We start from the raw sequence: 21,320 nt of genomic DNA, 5'->3' as shown, positions 1-21,320 counted from the left end.
TTTCAGATAAGTAATATTTTTCCTTCCCTTAGCCATGCCAAAATTAGTCATCACCTTGCCAGTCTATATATCTTTAGTTTTGATTTTTTTCGAATATTATTCCTTTCAGCCTTTTACTTGTCATCGTTGCTCACTTGCACTATTTTTGCCGTATCTTCTGCCACACTTAAAATATCTAAATAATGACCATAACAACTTCACAAATCTTTATTGCCCATTTCCACAAATAGAGACAGTGGTCCCTTACAGAAAACACGTTGCCAAGTGCCATGATAAACTGAAAATAATTAGATTATTATGTGTAATAAACTCTGTGGCAGAAAATTGAACAAAAATTTTCCTCAAATACATGAGTCCCAACTTCTTAAACTTTGTCTACAGTCTTAAATTATTCTTTATTTACATCATTGTTGGTGCTGATTTATTGGAGAGGGCTCATTCTGAAAAACCATATTGTGGGAAGCTTAATATAGTTCGATCAAAATATTTAGTCTTTGGAGGTAATTTAAGGGAAGTTTTACTGATTACAAAAAGAAATTGTTTCATGTTGCAGCTTTTTTTTCCTTCAAAGTAAAACCGCTACAGTATAGCTCCTCTGTTTAAAGTTTTTTTTCTCTTATATGCAAGCTCCAGCCTGATCTTGAAAGGACACTGTATTTACGAACTCAGGTTGGAGAGAGAAACCTAATTTGCCATTTGTTTGTGTTGTTATGGAGTGCAATCAGATATCTGAGTTTCTGCTAGTGCCAATTTTTATTTCTGTGAACAAAACAGTTTCATCTTGCTGGGTTTTCATTAGGTCACAGAGCCTGGAGGGTTTTCTCCTGTTGCCACTCCCCTCCCTCGGGTGTTGCCCTATCAGCTCCCTGCTTTCCCTTGATTCTGTGAGGAGTTGAGCATCTCATGAAAATGAAGTCCATTGTTTCCAGTCTTGGTCTCTAACTCACCTATTCTGGAAGGCAAAAGTAATGGTGGTTCTTCAAGTGATTGTTCGTATGCATTCCAATAGGAGTATGTGCACAATCATTGGAGAAATTTTCCCTTAGTGGTACCTGTCAGGCTAGCTTTGGAGCCCCTTCACATGATGCTTTGAAGACACCATGTTAAGAGGGTGCTGACTCCCTTGCCCCCACCCCCCAATCTTCTCAGTTCCTTCTTATTACCAGTGCAGCTTCTTAGCCTCTTTCAGTATCTTTTTTTTTTGTTATTACATTAGTTCAGTTCTGGTTAGACTAGTTAGCTTGGAGGGGGTAATTCCCCCTTCATTTTACAGTTCCCCTGATTGGGGCATGCATGGTCTCAAAGGTTTAAGGTGCAAGGACTTTGGGAAGTCTGTGCCTGAGGACAGTCTGCATTCTTCCTGCTTTAAGTGCCTCAAGGAAGGCCATCTAACAGATAGGTGATCTGTTTGCGCAGGAGCTTTAGGCCTCCCACACAGAAGGAACAAGACCATCACCTGAAGCTCCTCCTCATGGAGGCAGTTCTATGTCCTCAACCCATGGCATAGTCCATGCTGGCTCTGTGGGTGAGCAGTGCACCCTTTGTTGTGGGACAACTTCAGGGTGCAAGGCCTGGCACCAAGGCACGTGCCCTCCCTCCCCGCAACCACGCACACAGTACCATCACAGGAGGCTTCAGAGAATTGGGCACTTCTGAACTCTCCCTCTGAAGAACATTTTTACAAGCCACCACATCTCTACATAAGTCTGTGATAGGTATGTAGACTACTGTGCTCCCTGCCTTGGACCTCAGGGGCCACCAAGATCTCTTAAGGAAGGTGGCTCAGAACCTCAGGCTGCAGGCAGAGGAGATTGAAGAAGTAGACTCTAATAGTAAGTGTTGTGCAAACCCCGGCAGCCATATCCCCTACGGCTAATGGGGCTGAATGCCATTACTTCATCATTCATAAGGAATATGAGCACTTCTTCACACACCTAGAGCCAGGGTCTCTTGTGGTGGACATTGTAAATGACAAGGAATTCCAGAAATGATTGACTGGCACTCATTTGAAGGACGCCAATAAGCTACATGTCTTTGAGCACAAGGTCTGTTCTATAGGGTCTTCACAATTGCAGGTCAACCAGCAAGCCTGGACTGCTGCCACTTGCTCCTTCCACCAGAGGTGGGGCAAGTGTTACCAAGCTGCTATGCATTTAACTTCTGGGGAGCCTTTGCTAAATTCCAGGAGTTCCTTCCGACTCCTGGCCATGAATTATTCCTACCTCCTGAACAAATGTCCAGTTGAGGGCAGGGGAAAAGGAAAGAAAGCTGCAAGCTGAATAGGAAGAAGTAACCACTTCAGAAATAAGGTATAAGTTGGCTTGATATCCTGCCTGGTCTGGGCTGGAATGTTTGCTCAAAGAGTGTCTCTGCTAATTCTGGGGAATCCAATTGAATGCAGTAAACCCTTGATTTAATGGACTAATGGGGTGGAGGTGTGTCCATTAAACCCAAATGTCCATTAAATACAAGGGTTTACTGCCCCTCCAGGTCCACCCTATTCTGCACACACACCCCCATGCACAAAAAGAAGAAAAGAAAAAATACCCACAACTCACTGGCACCGCCACCACTGAAGGAGCTGCTAGAGCTGCCTGTAGCGGAGCTGCTACATGCTCCTTCCACCAGGGGTGGGGCACATGGGCAAGTACCCTCTGCCCACGTACATGCCCCACCTCTCATGGAAAGAGCACATGGCAGCTCCGGTAGCAGTGGTCCAGGCTGCTGTGGAAGGTTCAGTGGGGGTAGGAGGGGAACTAGCAGACATCTCTTTGTTGCTGGAGTCCACTAAATTGGGATCTGTAAAATCGAGGGTTTATTGTGTAACAGGGCTCGGTTTCTTGCTTAGCTAGTACGTAGTGCCAGTTTACTTTATTAGTAATGTGCTTATCGTCAGAGTATGGGGCATGCTCAGCACTACACCAGCAGGTCTGTTCACTTGCAGTCAGTAATAATAGACACAGCAACCTAAGGGAGGGAATCAGATTGTAATAAGTCAAATCTGTCAAGGTTGCAACTCTGAAACTGTGCGTCATCTTTACACTGTCTTTGTTTCTCTAAAGAACAAAATCCCAGAAACAGAGGCCACTTAATCCAGAGGCTGCCGGCATGGTTCCGGAAAAAACCTTCAGCATTTCTTAAAAGAAAACATCAGGTGGGCTGTGTCTTGCTGGTTTTCTGCCTGATCAAACCTCTGCCTCTACAGAGTAAAGGGAATCCTCTGAACACTTTTTTCATTCAAGGAAACCAAGGTTATCCATGCATGAATAGTTACAATCGGGCAAACCTTTCCAAACCTGTTTAATGAAAAGAATAACAAAAATGTGTTAACCCATGGTGTAAATGACACTTAACTTTTTATCTCATGTGTTTCTTTCAAAGCATGGAGTAGCTGTCTGGTTCACTGAAGTTGTGTAGTCTGAAACATTAAAACTGAACATTAAAATTAGATACAAAGTGTTGATAACTGGGCAAATCATATTCCATAAAATGTACTTTTGTTTAAAATGCATTACAAAAAATTGCACTAATTGTTGCACACACTTTTGTTAGCAGTCATGATGTAGCCTGTGTGCATGTCAAAATCTGCCCCCAAAAGGATTTGCAGAATAAAAAGCCAAGATTATCTTTGCACTTTATCTTAGCTGCTCAGTGATCTCTTTTAGTAAAATCACTAAAATGCAGTACATGGGTTCGTGGCACGGTATTATGGCCTCCACATAGGATGATAGACTGTATGACGTTGTAACACAAGAGGCTTAGAAAAGGGTGCATCAACAGAGGTGATTGGTTTAATTTGTTGTTGTTTAATCTTAGAGGGTCAGCTTTAAAGAACTGCTAGAAAATAGCTCCAAGTTGCAACAAACTAACATGAGAAGTCATTCTTCAGTGTGGTGTATTATGTTCAGTTCTGGGTACCACATTTGAAGAAAAATGCAGAGAAATTGGACAAAGTCCAGAGAAGAGCAATAAGAATGATTAAAGGTCTACAGAGCACGAGCTACGACGAAAGACTGAAAGAATTGGACTTGTTTAATTTAGGGAAGAGAAGACAGAGAGAGGGGACATGATAGTGGTTTCCAAGTATCTAAATGAGTGTTACAAGGAGGAGTGAGAGGAATTGTTCTCCTTTGAGGGTAGGACAAGGAACAATGGGCTTAAACTGCAGCAAGGGAGGTTTAGGTCAGACTGCAGGAAAAACTTCCTGTCAGGGTGGTTAAACATTGGAATAAATTGCCTATGGAGGTTGTGGAATCTCCATCACTGGAGATGTTTAAGAGCAAGTTAGTTAGACATCTATCAGGGATGGTCTAGATGGTACTTGGCCCTGCATTGAGGGCAGGGGACTGGACTCGATGACCACACAAGGTCTCTTCCAGTTCAGTGTTGTAGGATTCTTCTTTAATAGTGTTCCCATGGGTGCTCCACTCTGAGTGTCAGTGTGTCCTCGTGCTGGCACTTGGAGATTCTTCTATGGTTGTGGTTTCCTGCACATGCGCAGTAGTGCTGCCTCATGCTACTTGGCATGTGCATGGTGCAGGCCCCTCAGTTCCTTCTCTACCATCCTCAGCTGCACATGGAGCTTCTCTCTCTCTGAGAGAGTTCAGTTAGTGTTTCTTTTACCATTATCCAAGTTATTTCTTCAGTTCAATGTTCAAATAAGTAAATAAATAAAAGTTAGTGTTAGAATCAGTTACAGCATCATCACCATGCCTGGCTGCCTGGGCTTCAAGCAATGCACAACAGGCAGAGAACCCATGCTGCAACAGCCACACCTCCTGCCTCGAGTATCTGGGTGAGTGCATCCAAGCCCAATCCTGCACCTATTGCTCCAGCCTCACAGCAAGGGCCATGAGGGACTGAGCCAACAGGCCTCATACTTACCTATACGAAAAGTCCCTCTAACCACCAGCCCCAGAGCAGCCCTCTGCCAAAAAACTGGCATGGGAGACCAAGGGTATGGACTCTGCATGTCCCTCTAACTTGAGCACCACCCCATCTATGAATGCAGGCCTTTCTCCAGTGCATTCCTGGTTTCTGGCACTGTCCTCATGGGCCTTGAAAAGACTGCCGCAATGTCCCCAACACCGCTAAAGCAGGTGCACTTGGAGATGAGCCACCAATATTTGGTGCCTCTGATGCCATCAGCATCTCTGGTTTTGGCTGCCTTTACCCCTGGGCATAAGAGGTCTTAGTTTTTGAGGACCTTGTCCTTGGTGCTGGATCTGGTGTGTAAGTGGCACCACTCCAAGTCTCCGCACTGTTCACATGAGGCAGCGGACTGAGCACCATGCAAGTCCAGGGCTGAGGCATCACTACACTCTTGTGCAGCACTGGAGAAGGCACCGAAGTGACACCAGGACACTGCTTCAGTGAAGCCACGACACCAGAGCATAGCACAATATCTAAGTAGTGCCACAAAGATTTGCTACCAAGGGTGCACACAGCACCAACCCCTGCACCACCCAGTTTGCTGCACTGTGTGTCCCCGCTGCCGTCCATGTCCTGTGTGTTGTCTAGGCACTTGAGCTTCTTGTATGGCTCGGGGGCCAAACCACCCACCCCGGGAGGGGGCAGTTCCAACTGCAGGAGTGTCTCTTCATCACAGCACTCCAGTTCTATGCACTTCAACTGGGAGGACATGTCATGGCTTACAGCTGTTCTCACTGTGGTTTTGTACACCACTACCCATGTCCACAAGTACCAGCTCCTCAAGGGTCACCTTGACAGGTACGGTTGCCCCCCGCTTCCATGTGTCACTGGCACCATCCACGGTGTCCAGGGATGGCCCCGTGTCACCACAGCTCACCATGTTGTTGATATATCCACCATAGCTTTCTGGAGCTGAGGATTCCTTTTTGTCCCTGCTGTACCACTCTTCAGACAACAGAGTGCTTTCAGTTTTGCCTCCCCCTACAGACGACTCATAGGCTTTCCAGGAGCTATTTCAGCAGGTGGCCCAGGCCCAGGAAAAGGACCTGCAGGAGGTGCTTGTCAGATGCCAAGCAGAGGATGGGATTTCCTTCCTCACCCTTTGAGGCTGGGGGCAGGAGCCGGGGTGGTGATGGCAGCTTGGGTCTATTTTGTGTTCCGCCCCTGGAACATATAAAAAATTGCCATGTGGTCCCCAGTGCAAAAAAAGCTGAACGCTCCTGCCTTACGCATTACAAAGGCTGCTTCCATGCCTTTGCTATTCATAGTGATCCCAGACAAGCTATTTAATAGTCTCCGGCAGTAATTTTCCCACACACCCTTTTTCCTTCCTCCCCTTTTGCTCCCACCCCACCACCACCCCCTTCTCCTCTATGTAGCTGATTTCTCAGTTTTCTTTTTTTGTTTGGGACTGCCCCCAGCCCCTCCAGCCTCAGAGTATGGGGCTTAAGCTGGGGGGCAGGGGCGAGTGGTTTGAGGATGAGTCTTTCCCCCACCACAATGTAGATTAAATATCATAAAATAATCCATTAATAAAATAAGTTTATTATAGTTTATTTTCCCTTTTTTATGGAATAACTATTAATATATAAATGTGAGGGGGCTCAATTTTATATTCTTTCCTCAGGTGCAAAATTAGCTACTTATGGCTCTGCTTCCCCCCTCCCCCAATCTTTGAATTGCCTTGGGTCACCAAGTCTTCCTGAATTGTGAAAATGGGTCCCCATCTGGAAAACGTTGGAAACCGCTGCTCTAGACATTCATTGGGCATTGGCCTTCTACATTGATCACACAAGGGCTGGGCAAAAGTCTCTTAAGCTCCTTGTCCCTTGCGGAGCGCTCCAAGGGCCTGCCTGTTTAATTTCAATTACTGTCCAAGTGGCTCTCCACCTGTATTTACACTTGTTATGCACTTCACTGACAGGAGCTTCCAGTTGCTGTCAGTGCCCATTCTACCCAGGCTGTGCCTTATGCTATCGCCTTTCTCAAGAACGTACCCGTTACGGGTACCCCACGTGCAAGGTGACAGCACGGTCTCCCAGCAACACATTTGCACAGTACTACTCTCTCTCATCTTCCGTTACTTCCTCTATTCAAGTGGGCCAAGCAGTTTTGTTGACTAATTGTTACTGGGCTCCACTTCCCTCCCTCCTTCCCCTGCTTTGGAGCATCCTGCTCTATTTGCTAGGGTAGAGAAGGAATGGAGGAGCCCGTGCTGCACATGTGCCAGATAGCACGAGGAGGTAGTAGGCATCCTTCAGTCTGCGTAGACTATGGATTGCGCCCTTTAAAGTTTCAATTGAGGACTTCATTTACAGCGTCTCTTCTGACTTTGAAGACCCACACGAGAGTGACAGTCCTTGCTGCATCTCTTGCAGATGTAGTGGGTGTCTAGCAAGTCCTTATTGTGCTTTCTGTGCGCTCGCTTCTCCTCTGCTAGCTGTCTGATCTTCATCTCGCCCTTCTGAAGGCCCTTGTGTAACCCCTGCCTCCATCTGCTGCGGTCGTCTGTAGTTCTTCCCAGTTGTCCAGCTCGATGTCTACCTCTCTGAGGTCTCTCTTGCAGACATCTCTGTAGCGCAACTGGAGGCGTCCGGGAGGTCTTTTGCCAGAGGCTAGCTCACCATACAGGATGTCTTTTGGAATCCTTCCATCATTCATCCTGTGGATGTGGCCAAGCCAGCGGAGTCGACGCTGCCTGAGGAGGGTGTGCATGGTTGGGATTCCAGCTTGCTCGAGGACGGCGGTGTTGGTCACTCTGTCCTTCCGTGATATTCCAAGGATGCGCCTGAGGCAGCGCAAGTGGAAGACGTTCAGCCTCTTTTCCTGGCGGGCATACAGGGTCCAAGTCTCACTGCCATAAAGGAGGAAGCTGAGGATGCAGGCTCTGTAGACTTGCATTTTGGTGTGAGTGTACAGCTTGTTGTTGTTCCACACTCTCTTGCTGAGTCTGGACAGAGTTGTGGCTGCTTTTCCAATCCTCCTATTTAGCTCAGTGCCCAATGACAGGGTGTCAGTGATGGTGGACCCAAGGTAAAAGAACTCATGGACGACCTCTAACGTATGGTTGTCAATGCTGATTGATGGGGATTCAGCAACATCCTGACCGAGTACGTTTGTCGTCTTTAGGCTGATGGTAAGCCCAAAGTCCTTGCACACTTTGGAGTTTTTGAAGCTGGTCTTCTGTGTGAAACACTACAGCAGCATCGTCTGCGAACAGCATGTCTCTGATGAGGACTTCTCGCACCTTAGACTTAGCTTTCAGCCTTGCAAGGTTAAACAGTTTCCCATCAGATCTTGTGTGCAGCAAGATGCCCTCTGTTGAAGATCCAAAGGCATGCTTCAGGAGCAGTGCGAAGAAGATCCCGAACAATGTCGGAGCTAGCACGCATCCTTGTTTGATGCCGCTCCTGATTCTGAAAGCATCCGATAATGCGCCGTCATATTGGATGGTTCCTCTCATGTCTTTGTGGAACGACTGGATCATCTTGAGTAACCGTAGAGGACAGCCTATGTTGTGGAGCAGTTTGAACAGAAGCACGAGGAGGTGCTGCTGTGCGTGCATGGTGTGGGAAACTACAGCTATAGAAGAATCTCTGAGCGCCAGCGCAAGGACACACCGACACCCAGAGTGGAGCACCCATGGGGGGACATGACTCAAAAAAACTATCATTACTGCATAAGGTAAGTAACTTCCTCTCCTATCCCTGTCGGGTACAAGCACGAATTATTAAATCCCTTTCCTGTTTAACGTGACCAATCATGGAGGCTGCTCAAAGGAAAGTGGGGAAAAAAAAATCCACTGGGCCTATGCTAATTTGGCCCCCACAGAAAAAGCTTCTTCCTGACCTTCAAATAACTGATCAGTTAGACCTGCAGCATCTGTAAAGACAGTTCTGAAATTACAGTCATATGAGGAGGGTTGGGAGCCACTGAAATAAAGCCAAAAGAGACTCCTGTGGTCTGAGCTAGGTTAATGAAATGAAAAGGGAGAGCAAGGGATGAGTCATCTGCCTTCCTCCTCTGGCTGGCTAATGAATGGATAAAGCCTGTAGAGGAGGGACTGTCACTGCATCCGTCAGTGAGTTCTCTCCCCTTTTCTACAGGGGCTGTCCTAGTCATAGCTGGTCTCCAAGAGAGCAACCTCCCCCTAGACCAGGGTTACGTTGATCCAGGTACCTTCCTAAGGGCTTATTGCCCTTGTGTATACATTCGCTAGTTTTCTCTTTCTGCCACCTTATTACTTCAGAAATGAGATCCCTCTTCTCACATTCTTTGCTTGGATTCTGAACCCTTGTGATACTCCCAGCTCCAGTTATCCCAAGTAGGAGCTATGAGAATTTTCAACCCTAGTCTTATGCGATAGACATCTGATCATTTATGTCTTTTCTCTCTTGAGCAACCAATGGACTTTTGTGTCTTCTAGCCTTGCGTTTTACTCTGTGCTTAGCTAAACAGATCAACAAATGACAGAGTGCTGTCACGTTGTCTGTAAATTGAAATGGTCCTTAACCAACTACACTGATGAGTACTACTTGTGGAATTTCTCACTGTTTTTAGTGATTTCCAGTCTGATCGTGTCTACTCTGCAGTCAGAGGAAGGACTTCCCCATGTGTAGACATACCCTAGATCAGGGGTGTACAAAGTGGCATGGGGCGCTCTTGGGGAGGAGCGTGATCGGCTGCTGTGTTTGTCTCATCCATCTCTCTAAAAATGTTGAAATATTATATTTTATGTGTGTTCACATTTATATACTGATTAATAAAATTTTAACATTCTACGTTCTGATATTCTTACACATACCGAAAGGGTATTTTTTTCATATGAACATAACCAAAATTTCTGTTAGATTGGATTACGTTAGACAGATTGCAGGGGCCAAGGCTGTGCTGCAGCTTCAGTGCTGTTTCTTCTGCGTGGATCAGAGCGTGGACATGCCCAACTAAGTGTGAGAAGGGCGGCTTCATTACATCTGAAAAATAGACAGGAATCTTGTGACTTTGTTTTTGCAGGTTACTTGTCATGCTGCCGTTTCCTGGATGATAATCAAATTGTTACGAGCTCTGGTGACACCACTTGGTAAGTAGTTGAACTATATTGTCATATTTGTACTAAGGGCTGTATATTCAAAAATACAGATATTATGGGAGACCATGTCATAATACTATTAGCAATAATGTGCAGTAGTGCTGTGTGAATCCTTCGTAAGCAGTCTTTGGTATAGAATTCTTCTAGGACAGCCTGGATAAAAACTACTAATGGCTTGCAATTTAGGATGAATAACACACAAATGGAAATAGTGCTGTCAAACTCTGCTTTTGAATACGCCCTTTTAAAATAAAATGCACTAGGTGTGTGGTGAGCCAAACTCGGAATGTTGTCCTATGTGTTTGTCAGACCATGGGTTTTCGAACTGACAGACAGGTATGCGAAGTAATTTCCATTGTTGATATTTTAATTAATCTCTCAGATAGCATGCAGTATTTTTAAAATGTAAAACTTCTTGCACCTGGTATATAAGAGCTCATTCAGAACAGTTACGGCTCACTGAGGAAAGAATTCAAGTTTTTAAAATGTGTTTTTGTTACATGATGGAGCAATGGTTTGTTACGAAACAAATTTTTCGTAACAGTGATACATTTCACATCTTTTTTTTTTGCACTCTGTCTCTGATTGGTTGTTTCAGATTTTGAAGGCCATGATATTACTGCTCATTGGTGATGAGATGGAATATGGAACTAAAAATATTTGGTTGTCAGATGAAGCATAGGTTGAATCAACTAATGAAACTTTTTTCCATTAAGTTCTGCAGAACCGTTTTCGAAAAAGAGTTAATATTGAGTCACATTGGTAAAATTCTTTGTGTTTTAAATCTAATATTCTGAATAGCTTTTAGAAAGTCATCTTAAAAGGTTAGCAGAAGTGAATTTTAAAGCAATATTGCTGAACGTTTAATAAAATATTAATTCCCAGACTTAGAAATTGTCTTTGAAAAATATTCTATTTTATGAGTCATTGGCTTAATATAAACACAGTGTTCAGTTGCAATTTGTATACACCAGACTGCCATTTTCAAAGATCAGCTAAAACACTCAGTGGCTGTGTCTACACTACCTCCCTACTTCAAAGGGAGGATGATAAGTAGGGTGTTGGGAGTTCATTAATCAAGTATTAATTTGAGGAGTAAAGGGACTAAGAAGTTGCCCAAGCACTTAGAAGTACTGGCAGGTTAGCTGCGGCTAGACTCTAGCTGGCACTTCGAAGTTTAACACTTAAAAGTTGCTGCAGGGGGGAGTTTGCTTAATGAAGTACTGCATAAGCACTGCAGCACTTCATTAATAGACTCCCAAACCCTACTTACCGTCCTCCCTTCCAAGTAGGGAGGTAACATAGACACAGCCAATGTGTTTTCTCCTATAGGAGGAGTTTATGCTGCATTTGCTACTAGAAGTTGTTTTGCTTTTGTCATACCAGCGCAGGAGTCTCTCTTTGTGGACTGTATTCTTATGTAGTTTTAGTTCTGCTATAACAGTCAATGAAAAAGCACCCTTTAAGTTACAGGGTTATAGAAAGATGTTTAACAAGACTCAAGATTTTCAGCATATTTAGTATGTGTTCTGTTCTTACACTGAACTTTTGCTTAAGGTGTATTTTATTTTAATCCATCAGAACTAGAATGGTAATATTCCCCCAAAGTTAGCTCTGTTTCAGGACTTGCACAGCATTTCTGTACTGCTTGTAATGTTTCCTCTTTAAACTCCTGCTTAACCACTAAATATTCATTTTACCAGAAAAAATCAGTGTAAACCAAAAAATTTACATGTATTCAAGTATGCCCTTTTAAGGGGACAACAGTAGTATTTTCCACTAGGCAACAGTCCTTAATGTAATTATTTTGAAGTCTTCCTAAGATGTTCAGTGCAGTTCTGTTGGTTCCATAAGGACAATCCTATTAAATGGCCTTTTTGAGTGGCTGCGTAAGATTGTTATTGACTATACACAAATTTATTGAATATTAACTTGATTTTTTCAAAATGGAATGGAATCCTTTTTGTATACACCAAATATTGTGAAAGTGATATTCTTAAAGAGTTAATGGACACAAAACAGACATAAAAACACTCCTGATCCACAAACCGGTCAGCCAACATTTTAATAGAGTGGGCCATTCTGTTAATGACTGAAAAGTCTGAGTTTTACTGAAGAGGAATTTTCACAACAGTCTTGAAAGTGAGGCTGCTGAACCCTTTTTTATGTTTAAGTTCAACACATTTAACACGTGGTTTGAACTGGGATGCAAATGTTCTGGGTCACTATAGAGGCTCTTTTGCATACTTGGCTTAATCTAATTCTTGACTCCTCCCCTCCCCCCACCCCTCCACTCTCTGATTTGCTCACCTTGATAATTTTTTTTCTGATTTGTCAATCTTGATTACTAATTTTGGTTCTCTGTGCCTTAAATATTGAGTCTGTTCTGGTCTGGCTATGGTCTGAAGTGGGTCTGTCTCACAAAAGCTCATCACCTAATAAATTATTTTGTTAGTCTTTAAAGTGCTACTTTACTGCTTTTTTGTTTTGATAGTATATAGACTAGCACGGCTTTCTCTCTGTTACTTTAGCAGGTACTGACTGTTGCATATAATTTTTCAAAGTCCAAGAAGTGTGTTGAGTACACAGACTCTGCCTTTCTCTTATGACTCGGCCACTGGCGAAGGATTTCTTTTGATCTTGTTCTTTCTGCCTATGCATTTCTGAAACACACATGGTTCATAATGAAAGCTGGTTCTGGTTTGTTTGTTTTTTTTAAATAAAAAAAGCTTCTGCTTTTATGCTGATGGCTTCCTTCATTTATGGAAGGAGGAAGCCAGTAGTGTCTTTCCTCTAAGCTTGCAGTTTCCTAGAATGGGGAACTAAAAAGGAGACTGACATGGAGGGCATGATGTTTTCTAGCTGCAAGTGGATTTGAGCTGGAATGTGGAAGAAAATTTCATGTCCTAGTTAGAACTGACTGGTGATACAGAATTAATTACCTATGATACAATTTACATAGCTAGAGGACCCTAAAATACAAAACTGACTTTTGCATGGGCTCTAAACCAGAGCAGAATTCCACATTGTGCTCACCTCCTGGGAAACAGAACAGACAAGTTAAATGCTTTTTTCCCCTAAACATTTCTGGTAAGTCTGCTGCTTTTGTGTATCATGCAGTCAGTATTTCATCCTCTTTTTATATCCTGTGATTGTCATTGTGGTGATCTTGCTGTCAATGAAAAAGAGGAGGTACTGACAGCCATGAGGCAACAGTGAATTATTCTGGCTGAATTATACACCCTCAAAAAGCTGCTTTTTTTTTTTAAAAAAAAAAAAAAGGAAACACTGACTCAACCTTAACTATAGCAGCAGTGGTGGGTGCTACTCTAAAACAGCTCTACTATAGTGTTAGAATGCTACCATGTTACAGAACTCCATGCATCAGCAATGATGCACATTAGTCACTTTGCTCACTTCATATTGCTGGTAACCCAGCCAAGGAGATGAGCCTCTGTAACCAGAAATATGTGGCTTCATCTGAAAGTACTGGTGCCTTTTTAAGGTAAAGACTGAGAGCTTGCGTCTGATATTCCAAAATGTCTTAAACAAGAGCCTCTTCTTCCCACGTACTTTGGATTAATTTTTCCTGTTTTAAATATAAAACCAGGGATAAAAAAGTGACAAATTAGCCATTTTGGCCTAGCCAGTCCTGTCTTGCACTATTTGACCTCATAATGTACTGCAGGATTTAATTTTATTTGATGGTTCTAATTTTGTCATTTTCATCTCCTCCTCCTCTCCCCACTTCTGTCAAGCGCCCTTTGGGATATTGAAACTGGCCAGCAGACGACAACATTTACTGGGCATACCGGGGACGTCATGAGTTTGTCCCTTGCTCCTGATGCCAGGTGTTTTGTTTCTGGTGCCTGCGATGCTTCTGCCAAACTGTGGGATGTTAGAGAAGGAATGTGTCGGCAAACATTCACTGGCCATGAGTCAGACATCAATGCCATCTGTGTGCGTATGAATTCTGAACCATAGGGGGTGGGGATTCAAGTTCATGGTATAAACTCTGATGTTAGTTGTTAGAATTTAACATGTAGTATTACAGCACAGTTTTTCCTATACAAGTGTTTGCCACAGTTGACAAAACTATATTCAATTTGTTCTACTGCATGAAGTTTATTTCAGTAGCTGGCAAGCTGTTACGTGCTTAAATTGTAAGTTTTACCAACATTTTGTGAAGAGTAGTATTTGGTATTTCATCTTCAGAGTGCTTTAAAAACGTGATTGCCTCTGTGATGGAGAGAAGGAGGGAGACAAAGGGGACATGGCAAAGAACACAAAGGGAGTCAAAGCAAGCTGGGAATAGATCTTGAGTCTTTGTCTAAATGCTCCAAATGCTCCATAGTACCAATGAAAATGGTCTTGTATGTTTTGCACCATCTAAGATGGGGTGGGGAACCATTATTGGGTCAGGGGTTGCAGACCCATAGAAAAATCAGTCTGGGGCCACACAACTGAGGAGCAAACAAAAAACAAACAAAAAAAACTCTCACTGATGGGGTCCACTGAAACAAAAAAGACACTCCCCTCGTTCCTGTACACACCAGCCCCAGAGCTACTAGTAGATTTCGAGGTCCCCCTAGGCTCTGGGCTGGTGCCAGGTATGGGAGGTTTGGGGGATGGGATGCCGCAAAGTGGCCTGGAAGTGTGGGGGCTGCGCAGAAGAGGAGTGCAGACTAGGGGGGTGGTCTAGACAGGACGGGCATAAAAGTGGGCTGGTTCTGAGGGCCCTGGGTTATGTGGTGTGCAGGGACAGTGTTGGGTCGAATGTGCACTTACTGGCACAACTCCCCTGCCACTCCCAGGCATGGTTCCACCTCCACCCCGCTTTGATTGGCTGTAATTCTGGCCAGTCAGAGCAGTGGGAAAAGTGTCTCCAGATAGTGCTGCTCTGCTGTTACACCAGCTTTGGAGAGGCAGCTGTTGAGCCCAGAGCTGCTCCCTACCCCCACCAGGTAGAGCCCATGGGCTGGATAGGGCCCACAAGACTGGGGGCTCCCCACCTCCCACCCCTAGGCAGGCTGGCTTCTGGGAGGGGAACCCTGAACTTTGGAGGCTGGATTCAGGCAAGCCACAAGCTGGATCTAGACCACGGACCAGCGGTTCCCCAGCCCTGATATAAGTTTTCATAGCAGTTGGCCAGATGCAAAAACCCCTGTTCGCAAAAGCTGCAAAAAAAAAAAAAAAAAAGTTTCTTTAATATCTGTTTTGTTTTAAAGTTCTTCCCAAATGGCAATGCATTTGCCACAGGCTCAGATGATGCCACATGCAGGCTCTTTGATCTTCGTGCTGACCAGGAGCTTATGGTTTATTCACATGACAACATCATCTGCGGCATCACCTCTGTAGCATTCTCCAAAAGTGGACGTCTCCTTCTAGCTGGTTATGATGACTTTAACTGCAACGTGTGGGACACACTGAAAGCTGATAGAGCAGGTAAACAATTTGTGCATTGGGTTTTAAATAATACCAGATGCACCTAAAGAGGTGACCTCTTGGCAATCCTTTAAGACATTAGCATAATGCTGTTACTCTACTGTAATTCACCTTTAAAACTCAGTGATATGGTCTACTGCTACGTTATTCCAGGTGAAAATATTTTACTTGTGTTGTCAACATGCTGCTAGATTTGTAAATGATAGTGTTAGGGGATTTCTAAGAACAGAAAGCAGCCCTCTGCAAACAGAACTTACTAAAATAATGTCTGGGAAAACAAAATATATTTTTACTTTCAAAGAGCTTATTTTACACTTGGACTATAAGTATTTGACACTTTATGAAACACCTATTAATCACTTATGGAGAGTCTACGACTGTGTAATATTTATACAAAGATAATTGTCATTAGTATTTCACTGAAAGCATTCAAGTTAAGAGTTGGTGGCTCTGCTGCACTGCAGTTTGAAGCTGTTTAGTATTCCTCTGAGAATTTGTGCCAATTTTTAGGTAGTGTAACTGTCAAGGAGAGATTTGTAGCGATTGATTTATTACCTCAGAATTCTTCACACAGCAAACCGTTCTGGATGGTACTTATTAAAAGCTCACCCTTTATTACCTCTTGCTTCACATTTTTTAAAACTGCTTTGTTTGAGTATTTAATACACAATGTGACTTGGTATGCTTGAAGAAGAAACTGTAAAAAGCAGAGAGTGTCTATTGCTTATCTCAGTAAGGATAACATACATGTGTAGCAGTATTTATAAATTGCACAAAAAGAGAAAGGGGGTTATGTAATGTTATTTGGGGGATATAATTAATGGGAAGAGATTAGGCATTGAATTTACCAACCTAGCTAGTATAGTTATTATCAGTTTCTAAAATATAAACTAATGAATTAGAATAGGAAAAGTAGAAATGATGATAAATGAACAGGGTTTCTGCTTATGATTATACGGTATAAAGAAAAGGTGCTAGACTAGATAAATGAAGAATGCATTTCTAATCTTTGGAACCAGCACATAGCTAAAAAATGACATTCTGTTTAGTGTGCAGAGGAAAGTAATAAAGAAACATTACTTGGTACAAACCTGATGGCTGCTGTGGGGCTGCTGTGCTCTTAATTGAGAAGACACCTGCAACACTGACTTTCTTTATGGCATTAGTACCTGCACTGTCATCTTAAACAGCAGGGCTCACATGGCAGTTGGCTCCTTTTCCTGCTGTCTCTCAACAAATCTGAAACTTTCTAACAGTGCTGCACAGCAATTGGCACAGTAATAGCTCAGAGTTCAGAGCTGTTTTATGATTTAATTGTACCAGGAACATATATTTTGAATAAGCATAATGTGATCATGCTGTCTAAGTGCACCTTAGTGAAGGCTTTCTTGCCATCAGTGTTACTTCTAATTTTTATGTCCATGTGCAGAATGAATTTTGGTATGTGCACCAATATGGAGATGATGTGTGACACATGACTTCCATAACGGTACACATTGTATTCATTCTGCACATGGACAACCTGGGTTGGGGCCGAAGGGTTCAGGGTATGTGTGATGGCTCTGGCTTAGGGTGCTAACTCTGGGGTGGGCCTGGGGATGAGGCATTTGAGGTACAGGAGGGGCTCCAAGTTGGGGCCAAAGGGTTGGGAGGGCAGGAGCAGGTTCAGGGCAGGAGGTAGAGGTGGGGGTGCATAGTCTGGGCATGAGTTACGGTGCAGGAGGGGGCTCAAGGTTGGAGTGTGGGGTCTAGGAGGGAGCTGGGGATGGAGTGGGCTGGGGGTTGTGGTGAAGTTCTCTTACCTGGGGCAGCTCTCATTTGCAAGAAGGGAGGGATTCAGGTGGCTCTACAAGAGCCCTGCTGCCTTGTGCGTACCTGCAGGTTTTGCCCCTGTTGGCCACGATTCCCACCCAATGGGAGGTACAGGGCTGGGAGAGAGCTTTCTGATGCTCATGGCAATGAGGCTCCAACCAAATGGGGAGGAATGGCAGCACACAGAGCTGCTACATCAGGCACACAGTTTCCACTTCCCAGAGGACTGGTCCAGAACTCAGTCTATGGCCCCTTTCTTAATCCAGACCTGGTACTGTAGCCAGGGGAGGAGCAAGCCTTTCAAGGCTCTGCAGGTTGCTGCCTTGGCCTGTGGAAAGGAACACTCCATCTGTGGCAGCCCTGAGCCCCTGTGTGGGGCTTATTAGAGGCCCACGTGGCTGAGAGGGAACTTTGTCCACAACAGTTATTTACAGCTGCAATCTGTAATCTTGATACTTGAGGCCAGAAATAGACGTGCAAATGAAAACAAATTGGTAGTCTCAGAGTATATACATATGCAGAGAATTTTCCTTTCATAATGTGGTGTCATCCTTGCTACTGGCTTTAAATCACTTGCTGTAGAAATAAAGTACGTTGCTATTCCACATAAGAATCTACTGACTAAAGTGCCACTTGTCACTTTTGGGTTTCCTGCAGGACTTCAGTTTGTATATTTTGTAATTCTGTGGTAGTGTGGGGACTAACCCTCCAATAATTCCTTGTGGTAAACTATTAGTGGGTAATCTAAGAAGATTAGGGAACTCTTAATGGTATACTGTTGCATTTTATAGTTGTTCTGTTGGGAAAAACTGTATTTGGTTCAGGGTGATCATTCTTTACTTTGAAGCTGATTAGGAGGAAGTGATGAGCTTGTCTGACTTGAGAGACGACAAATACTAGTTCCATTTCCTGCTTTTATTTTATAATAAGGCAGCGTGATTTGTCATAAGTACCTGTTTACCAATGCACTAGGTTGTACTTTGGTTGGTGTTAAGTCAGAATAATAACTTTTCAGTCCCTATAGAATAAATTACCTTCCTCAATTACAAATCTGTCCCATGGGTGTAGTGTTTATATTGGGAGCCTTGGGTTCTGAAGTTTCCTGGTTTGTTGTGGTGATAAGATGTAATGATTTTTGCATGTGCCACCTGGAGGGAGGGAGTGTGTGTGTGTGTGTGTGTGTGCGCGTGTGTGCGCGCACGCACGCACATGCATGCACCGGGGGGGGGGGGGAATAGATGTTCCACTCCCATTGATCCATCTCCTCCTTCTTCAGAATCCCATTGGTTCCCTGAATAAACCTCACTAAAGGGGTGTGTTGAGTGGGGAAAAGGGATCACTAAGGTGATTAGAGGCCCAGGGAACAGCAGTGCTTAATAAGAAGGAAAGGAGGACAGTCTGCAGATCTGTGCAGTTACATGAAGGTGGTAATAATAATAGTAATAGTAATAAAGTTGTTAGAATCTTAACATGCGTTGACTCACCAGTCACGAATAACTGGTCAAGTGTACTATCTGAGGTACTTTTGCTTGAGGTTAAAGAAAATTAAATCTTATCACTATAATCTGAGGTTTTTTCACTAGTACCCTAGTTTCTGGTACTAATGTTACCTCTTCTATCCATAGTTTATTCACCATATGGGGTCTTCTTCCTTTCACTTTTTCCAGTTACAAGACATCTGCTGGATACTCTAATCATGATGGTATCCACACTGCTTCTGCAGTGTGCCCTAGAATAGCTCTGAGCCATTCCCTGAGCAGCAACAGCAGGCTTCCTGTATGGCACTATGAATTTTTAAAAATTCAGTCAACCAATTACACATTATCTGCTGCTCCAGATGTGCAGAATTTATTGTATTAAGAAGGCCACTGGTTGACATGGAAAACTCTGGTACTCTGCAGCTGTAATATGGAGATTAGCAATACTGTACACCTTACTGTTACGCAATTATGTAACAGCAAGTTCAGCATATTCTGATTCAGCAAGCAAGCAATGTTGGATGACCAGTATTTGGAAACTTACACTCTAAAATGTGTAATAGCACTAAATTATTTTAAATGTGCCATAATGGTTACTTATGGGAAGACATTGTGTGTGAGAGTCATGTGAACAATGTTACTGATGCAAAAGGAGGCTAATTAAGTCTTTCCATCAATAAAGGTCTTTGGGTCAGAATTTTGATCATACAATGTGCTGAGCAAGATTGAATATAGATGCTTTTACCTCCTTTCCCAGGAATGCCTATATTTTAAAAAAAAACCAAAAAAAAACCCCACCCTTCGTTTACTTTTCCTATTAAGTATCTTTTTCCATCCCTCCCAAGTCAATTTTTCAAAATGACATATTTGTTAAATAGAAGCAAGCACCTTCCATACTGGCAAATCTAATGTGTGTAGCTGGCTGGTCTTTGTTTGCCTTTTCCCAATACATGTGCTTGTAAGCCCAAAAGAAATGGTTGGGCTCAAACAAGATTGTGTGTTTAAGATGCTCCAGCCTAACTCCATTTTTAACAAGAGTTTTCCATAAGAGGAGTTGGCCTATAATGCTGTAGGAGAGGAAGTAATTGAATTTAGCAACAACACATTATAAATACAGAATTAAAAAGTGCTGGGGTATATTGTCATTGTATTTTTGTAAGCTGATAATGACTTCAAGTGATGTGATTGCTGAAGATTACTCCTATCAAGTTAAAATTGTGTGATTTAACACTTCACGTTGTCATATTCTGCTTTGGGGAATTTCTTACTGAGTACTTCAGTCATAAGACTCTAATATTCTTGTGTATTTTAATTTCTAGGTGTCCTTGCTGGCCACGATAACCGTGTCAGTTGCTTAGGTGTGACGGATGATGGTATGGCAGTAGCAACAGGATCATGGGATAGCTTCCTCAAGATCTGGAACTGAAGTCTGTAAGTATTTGGAGTGGGTAAGGGAGAAAATCCTAAATTAATTGGTTTATAATCAATTTTTTTCCTAATTTCAAGTGTACGTTGCAACTGTTTTTCTGCTACAAGCTTCCAGCTTGATTAGAAAAATAATTAAAAATACTAGGAATAAGATTTAACTTCTTGCAGGTTAATATTCCAGTTGCCATAGGGAAGTAATTTTTTGGATAGGTATCACTGACTTTTGTCGTTGTCATCATGGTAAGAGATTGGGAAATGGTTTCACATTGGAGCGGATAAATATTACTGACACTTTTGAAAATGGTAAAATAATGGATGTAAATTTAATAGAGGGCTAGGAGAATACACAGTTTCTTACTAGCCACAGAAGTCAGTTCACCCAGCTTACAACTTAAAGTTAGTGTCACAACATACATTTTAACAAAACTTTTTGTGTGGCAGACAAGCGACGGACTCTGCCGTGACTGGAAGACATTTCCAACGTTTGAAAATTAAAACAATAGAATATTCAATCCAACCATACTAACTTGGACCCCCATTCTCCTCAAAACTTCAAAGGGCAAGATCTTTACCATCTCCTATTGCTGAAGTGAAGAGCACAATTACCTTTCACGGAAGACGAGTTTCTGTAGCTGTAAGCAAAATGAAATTGTGCATTCCTTTTGGGACCATTTTTTGTCTTGAGCATTTAAAAAAGAAACACTATCATAAAAGCATGACCAGAAAAACTTGAGCATAATTGTGAAACAAACTTAACTTCACTGTAGTTTTCAAGTTAAAGTTGAGAACTTTGTTTTATCTCACATGGTTTCAAATTTTAAAGTCACGTTTGTAGAAGTTTTTTTTTTCCACATTTCCTTTTTAAATACATTTCTTTATGGTCAATAACTGAGCTAATCAAGGGAGTCCTAGCCCAGTGCATCTGGGATTGTTAATGCTGTAAATTTAGTCCCTACTTTTTTTATTTCTGTCTAGTGTCACAAATAATTGTTGCACAAAACATGGCATCTATAGAATAATGTTAAGAAGCAAGGTAACCAAGCACATGCTGTACATGGTATCAAATGCTTGTTTAAAGAACCTTTCACCTTTTATGGGTAACAAATGCAAATCCTTAATTCCTACCCATCCAACCC

The 21,320-nt window shown here is 42.9% G+C and overlaps 1 protein-coding gene across 1 annotated transcript in view; it reads left to right on the top strand.

Annotated features, from left to right (window-relative positions):
* The window catches only part of GNB1 (G protein subunit beta 1), an 86,834-nt gene extending 65,916 nt beyond the window's left edge, over window positions 1-20,918 (top strand). The window contains exons 8-12 of the mRNA XM_075018144.1: window positions 9,946-10,012; window positions 13,780-13,981; window positions 15,250-15,466; window positions 20,076-20,187; window positions 20,626-20,918. Coding sequence (XP_074874245.1) covers window positions 9,946-10,012; window positions 13,780-13,981; window positions 15,250-15,466; window positions 20,076-20,182 — 593 coding nt within the window. The 3' untranslated portion in view covers window positions 20,183-20,187; window positions 20,626-20,918. The remainder of the gene's footprint in view (window positions 1-9,945; window positions 10,013-13,779; window positions 13,982-15,249; window positions 15,467-20,075; window positions 20,188-20,625) is intronic.
* Window positions 20,919-21,320: the final 402 nt, after the last annotated feature.

Source organism: Carettochelys insculpta, chromosome 23 (genome assembly GCF_033958435.1).
Source record: "Carettochelys insculpta isolate YL-2023 chromosome 23, ASM3395843v1, whole genome shotgun sequence".
NCBI classification, from domain to species: domain Eukaryota; kingdom Metazoa; phylum Chordata; order Testudines; family Carettochelyidae; genus Carettochelys; species Carettochelys insculpta.
The sequence above is the reverse complement of the archived record's forward strand: the minus strand, read 5'-3'. Positions and strand labels throughout refer to the sequence as shown.